Source organism: Capsella rubella, unplaced genomic scaffold, assembly GCF_000375325.1.
Source record: "Capsella rubella cultivar Monte Gargano unplaced genomic scaffold, Caprub1_0 scaffold_1, whole genome shotgun sequence".
NCBI lineage: Eukaryota > Viridiplantae > Streptophyta > Magnoliopsida > Brassicales > Brassicaceae > Capsella > Capsella rubella.
The window spans coordinates 11,637,437-11,644,291 of NW_006238923.1; the positions used below are offsets into that span (position 1 = coordinate 11,637,437).

General features: G+C 31.1%; 1 protein-coding gene across 1 annotated transcript; it reads left to right on the forward strand.

The window, feature by feature from the left end:
• Positions 1-3,226: 3,226 nt before the first annotated feature.
• On the forward strand, positions 3,227-5,765 carry LOC17899730 (protein DETOXIFICATION 21). Its single transcript, XM_006307274.2, has 8 exons — positions 3,227-3,499; positions 3,674-4,215; positions 4,499-4,585; positions 4,729-4,785; positions 4,931-5,169; positions 5,266-5,384; positions 5,489-5,575; positions 5,685-5,765. The coding sequence occupies exons 1-8, from the start codon at positions 3,227-3,229 to the stop codon at positions 5,763-5,765; spliced, it is 1,485 nt and encodes a 494-aa protein (XP_006307336.1).
• Positions 5,766-6,855: the final 1,090 nt, after the last annotated feature.

Consider the following 6,855-nt stretch of genomic DNA (forward strand, 5'->3'; position numbering starts at 1 on the left):
GTTATCGCAGTAAGTTACATATTATCCGTTAAATTGAGTATTTATATAAACTGGTAATATAAATATTTTATACAAGTACGTAAATATATATGTTAGTTGATATCAGTCATATAATAATTAATTTAACTAGATAATTATGAGTTTATCGAATAACATATAATTTATAGCGGTAACATATATTTAACTATAAATAATTTAACTAGATAACTATGAATTTATCAAATAACTTATAACGTATACTAGTAATATATGATTTACATAGTTAACCAAATAAATAACCATAAATGTTATAGTTGATATTATAACCGATCAAACTGAAAACAATATAATTAGACATTAATCAATAGCTACTAAAATTATGTTATATTTGTATTGATATAACAATATTTGTATTAGATAATATTATACTTATCCAGTCAAAAACATTTTATTAGATAATATGCTCACAACACCTCTTCCTCCACGAACCTTTGTCTATGTCCCTCTCTTCTTCTTCTTTTTCTTCTTCTTCCTCCTCTTCTTATCTGTCCACCGCCGCGGTCGGGAGACTACATAACTTAATCGAAGAGTAGGAGAGAGGGAGAAGAGGAGAGATATGTAACGAGAATAGAGCGGGAAGTGTAGGGATCGTGGTGAGAAATCCGTCGAAGCCGCCGCTGAAGACGAAGCTTGTGACGAAGAATGGAAAGCTTGTGGTGGAGGAAGAGGTTAACGCGGTGGGACTAAACGGAACCGAGTTTGTAATATTTTCTTAAGATACAGAGAATGAGAACAAAATATTTGTCTCTTACATTTTTAATGGATTTTGTTTTAGTTTTTTTTCTTATTTGAGACAATATGAAATATGCTTTTGTTAGACTTAGAAAAACACAACACATTCTCTGATCGAGTCTACTTAATTCTTTAGATGACTTTCACAACATTATTTTTAAAGAGAGATATTGGATGATGGGTAGAAAGAGAGAGAAAGATGGAGAGAGAACGAGAGAGAGAGAAGAGTTAGAGAAATGATGGGAGAGAAATGATGGGAGAGAAATGTGAACTACATAGGCATAGGGAGAAAAATGTCTGTAAAAATATAAGCTAAATAAAATTTTATGAGTATTGGATATTTAATTTTTCTTTTATTTGTGTCCCTGCAGTGTAGTTTCCCTATGATATTATGAAATTACGATATTATTAGAACTATGTTTACATACTAATTTTTGAAAAGATTATATATCACTACATAATCTTAATTATATGTAAATAAAATTTAATAATTATTTTTTATGTATTATTGAGACTATATATTTACAGAAACGTTTTTTAAAATAATAGTTTATAATGATTTCAGTTTTTAAATATTTTAAATACCTCAATTCGGAGTCAATAAAAATTTATAATTTATAATTTTATCTTGTTATTAATTTATTGAAATATTAATTTTGTGGTTGTGTCATTATTCATTAAGAGTTCAAAATAATTATATATATACTTCGATGGTAATTATCTTTTATCTCTTTTTATACTCTCCTGAATTTGTTTTTTATTATGAACGCATTAATTTGATTGTAAAATAGCTTTAGATCTCACCTCTTCATTGTACACTATACACTAATTATCCAAAAATTTACTTTATTTGAACAGATTTGAAAGTGAAGTTCACATAAGAGGATTTAAGGAAAATATCAAATATCCATTCATAATAAAATTCAGTAAATAAATTATTTTAAATATGTAGACATCATCAATATATTCCATAAATACGATTATCAAAGTAATTTAAGCTCGATGACAAAACAATAATAATGTAACTTTAACTCGACCGACGACTATCAACAACCCCATTAAAGTGCTCTGCCTCTCAACTCATCTTGTGTGTATAAATGTTTGCACAGCATACTTTGATATATCTAACATCGACATCGTTGATTATTACTAACAAATGTTAAAACAATTGTGTAAGAATATTTTATCCATTACCAGTACGTTGTATACTTTGATATATCTAATATCTATACCAATTTCAGTTGGTTTCGATACAAATCAAAAACTATTTAGGAATCATTTATATATTACATACACATAGGGATAAGACTAAAGTTTAAAGAATATATATATAGGATATCATATTATTTGGTAGATTCCATTAGTAGATACTGTACTTAAGAATCTGCTAAAACTATATGAAGGTAGCTTGGTACATTTCTATTATTGTGTTTCATAATGATACAATTATTATTATACATGTAGCTATCTATCATTTATATATCAAATTCAATAACATTTTAAACGTGTAACTAAACAAGCATTTATGTTAAAGTTGTTAGAACATAAATTACTGGTGGAAGAAGAATGTGGTTGGAATAGGAATTGGTGTTGTTTATGCTAAACCTTAGCTTGTGATCAGTAGGTCAATACATGCATATATTTTTTCATCATTAAGAATTTTATAAATTTAATAGTACTTTTCCTCAATTCTTTTATTCACTATAATTTATGATTTTTCTGGTAGAAAATAAAACATCTATATATTTTCCAATTTTCAAAATGACTAGTACTAATCGTTCATTATAACAAATTCACTTGTCTAATTTATATGTTGTTTATTGTTCAATGTTATTAGATATCTATGTCGCTGAAACGTTAGACTAAACCATAATCTAGATGTTTTAAATGAGATTTCACAAAAAAAAAACTAAAATAAGAGAAATTCTCTTAGGTGCTATGATTTTAGTTTTTTTTCCGAAAATACCACAATTTGTTTTTTTTCCAAAATAGCATAAACATAAAAAGTTAATTTTAGAAAGTGTATTTTAAAAAAAAATATTTGGGTTGACTATTTATATTTAGGGTATAGTTTTTAGGGATATTGTTTAGTGTTTATGATTTATAAATTAGTTTTGAATGTTAAAAATATTAGTTTTAGTTTTGTGGATGGTCTAAGAGCATCATTAACAAAGGTATCTAAGATTTACACATACATGACGATATAAGATACTTCCCTATGTAAATCTTACCTTTAAGATACCTTTAACGATGGTTTAACTCGTGGTTGTGGTACTTGATTCTTGATTTTATCAACACGTCGTCAAGGCCTATGTGTCTTCAAATAATGGTCTCAAGCATTAATTAGACACAAACTCTTCCCTCCTCGCTCTCTTTTTAATTATCAGCCATCTCTTTACTATATTCACTTCCACCTACTCACTTGTCATCCCCGGTACAACAAAGAGACTCCACCATGGCTGGAAGAGGAAGAGAGATCACGGCCACTTTGTTGGAAAAGACAGCGGAGAAGAGGGGAAATGAGGAGGATGAGTTGGGGATGAAGGAGAAGGTTTGGATCGAATCAAAGAAGCAATGGGTTGTGGCGGCGCCAGCGATCTTCACAAGGTTCTCTACGTTCGGTGTTTCAATGATAAGTCAAGCTTTCATCGGCCATCTTGGCCCAACCGAGTTGGCCGCTTACTCCATCACCTTCACTATTCTCCAGCGTTTTAGTCTTGGTATCTTAGTGAGTACTTCCTAGTAGTACTTCACCTATTATTACTCTCACTTTTTGAATTAGTTGTTATGTTTAATTAATTAGTTGTAATGTTCGAATATGTTATTTTAATTTGGCAAACACTTTGTTGTCCCAACTTTGGTTGATGCAACTCTTTATAATTATTTGTGTAATAAAATGCAGCTAGGTATGGCCAGTGCACTAGAAACACTATGTGGTCAAGCCTTCGGAGCCAAACAAAACCATATGCTCGGGATCTACCTCCAAAGGTCATGGATCGTCCTCACAGGCTGTACCATTTGCCTCACTCCCATCTACGTCTTCGCTGGCCCTATCCTCTTAGCCTTAGGTCAAGAGGAACATATTGTCCGTGTGGCTCGGATCATAGCTCTGTGGGTCATAGGCATAATCTTTTCTTTCGTGGTTTCATTCACTTGCCAGATGTTTCTCCAAGCTCAGAGCAAGAACAAGATCATTGCCTACGCGGCTGCTGTCTCTTTAGCGGTCCATGTCTTCCTCTCTTGGCTCCTAATGGTTCATTTCGATTTTGGTATCACTGGTGCTATGACCTCGACGCTAGTTGCCTTCTGGCTGCCTAACATTGCGCAGCTCATGTTCGTCATGTGCGGTGGGTGTAAGGACACATGGAGAGGATTCTCTATCTTGGCGTTCAAAGATTTGTGGCACGTCTTCAAACTCTCTATGTCTTCAGGTGGAATGCTTTGGTAAGCCTTCTTCTTTTAGTGAAACAATTTCATATTGATTAGCTTTTGGTTTCCTATTATCTTGGTTTATATATGAGTTTTGTTTTCACTTGGTGCATGTACTTGGTCATTGATCCTTAAGGTAAAATGTTCATATGAAACTTTTATAGGTAGATGGAAGGTTCACAGAACCACGTGCTCTTTAAGCTTTTTAAGTCGTCAGAAATGATTTTCCTCTTCCAAAATAAATCACATATTGAGAATTTTATAATCTTGTTATTTATGAATCACATATTTTGGACAGCTTGGAGTTATGGTACAACTCGATTTTGGTACTACTCACTGGAAATTTGAAAAACGCAGAGGTGGCTCTTGATGCACTAGCTATCTGGTATAATTAACAAGAAATGTTGATCTTTTATCTCTTTTGATATCTTTAGCCAATAGTATCTCAAAAACATCTACACATGCTCACTCTTGAAGGTTAGATTAAAATAGCAGATAATAAACTCTTCTTTACCAATTGTTTTGTAGCCTCAACATAAATGGACTGGAGATGATGATAACACTTGGGTTTTTGGCAGCAGCAAGGTGCATAGATAACATATATAAAATCCTTACTTACATACTTCACTTTATGATTGATACTAAATAGTATTTACAATGTCTTCGTCATCTTTTTTGCTTTTAATGTTAAGATATATATTTTCTTCTTTGATACTATCTATATTTATAGTGTGAGAGTGTCCAACGAGTTGGGTCGGGGAGATGCAAAAGCAGCCAAGTTTGCAACAAAGATGGCTGTTTTCACATCTCTATCTATAGGAACAGTTCTCTTCTTCGTGTTCTTGTTTCTAAGAGGAAGAGTTTCTTACATTTTCACTAAAAGTGAAGCTGTCGCCGCGGAAGTCTCCGATCTTTCACCTCTTTTAGCCTTTTCCATCCTCATGAACAGTGTTCAACCAGTTCTCTCTGGTATATATTATACATAGTTTCTACTTTGAGGTATGATATGGTTATTAATATCGAACCGATGTATATAAACCATTATGTTCTTTTGAACCGGAACAGGAGTTGCGATTGGAGCTGGATGGCAAGGATATGTTGCTTACGTTAACCTTGCTTGCTACTACCTTGTTGGGATTCCTATTGGTGTGTTCCTTGGTTACGTTGTTGGTTTGCAAGTTAAAGTAAGTTTCATTTTGCCCTTATAAAATTTACTATATTGTTTTTTTTTTAGTTGTCAATATGTTTGCGATCATACCAGCACTAATGCTCTATATATATAAATTAGGGTGTATGGATCGGAATGCTCTTTGGGGTATTCGTTCAGACTTGCGTGCTTACCATCATGACTCTCAGAACAGATTGGGATGAACAGGTTAGTATACAATTTTCCCTAAGTTATTGTAAATAATTTGTTTTTGAACTTCTTCTACTAACAAAATAATTTGTTTTGGAACTTATGCATTTTGTTGCCACTTTTTTAGGTATCTACGTCGTTGAGAAACCTAAACCGGTGGGTTGAACCAGAATCTAGAGATGTAAATCAAATTTCATCAGAGGAATGATTAGTTTGGAATCTGAAGATTCTCATCCGTAACTTAATAAAACGGAAGTACACAACCTTAAAATGTGTAAATAATGATATTAAAATACCATTATTAATTGGTTTCAAAAATAATAAGTAATAATATTCAGCAAAGGTAAAAATATTCATAAACAATTTATTTACCTAAAAAAAACAAAAATGCATTTTCAATTTCAAAAAGTAAATATCCAAGAAGTTTAGCATAAACGAAACCATAAACTAAGACATAAGCATTAGGCTAAAACCTTAAGCGGAAAAAAAACTAAAGAACACAAGGAAACACTTCTTCTAAAAAACCCGCATATGAGATTTATATAGGATGTCCTCGGCCAATCCTAAAATAACATCTACCTCGTCCAATCACGAATCCTAAAATAACATCTACATATAATTTGTCACTTATCATGCATTATGTTTAACTTTTTTATCTTTGTATGATTATACTTTCTTGAAGCAGATAAATCATCATATCATCAATAAAATAATATGTTTTTCCAGCATGTGCTATGATTTGATTATTTAAACAAAATGATTTTTTCAGTTGATGGAAGAAAATTGTAACGAGTCAAAATTTTTGACTAAATAATATATAAATATCAACCAAATTCTGACTGAGCAACGAGTCAATTTTAAATATTTTTCTATTTAGATTCATAAATTTATGCTGTTAAAATGCATTATTTTATATAGTAAAATAAACTATCCCATATTTTAATAAGAAACATGTCAAAATAGTTTGATTTGATATTTTTATAAAGAATATGAGAAATTTTTAACATAACAAACAATAAAATTTTACAAATGACTTAAATGTATGATTTGAATTCTTAAAATAGATATATTAATAATTATTATAGCAGATGATGACTTAAATATAATGAGTTACGATGAAATGAATTATGATTTTTTTTTTTTGGCGCCCACCGTGGGGCAAATGAATTATGATCTTGGTACATTTCTAATATTGTTGTTTCATAATGACACAATTATTAACATATACATATATGTAGCTAGCGATCATTCACTAAACGTGTATAAACTATTGGTCATTAACTAAACAAGCATTTATG

Excerpts from the sequence above, each read along its gene's own strand:
- LOC17899730 (XM_006307274.2), top strand. The coding sequence starts at position 3,227 with ATGGCTGGAAGAGGAAGAGAGATCACGGCCACTTTGTTGGAAAAGACA. Across the intron at positions 4,216-4,498 it reads TCTTCAGGTGGAATGCTTTG|CTTGGAGTTATGGTACAACT; the intron begins GTAAGCCTTCTT and ends TATTTTGGACAG. Across the intron at positions 5,576-5,684 it reads GAACAGATTGGGATGAACAG|GTATCTACGTCGTTGAGAAA; the intron begins GTTAGTATACAA and ends CCACTTTTTTAG.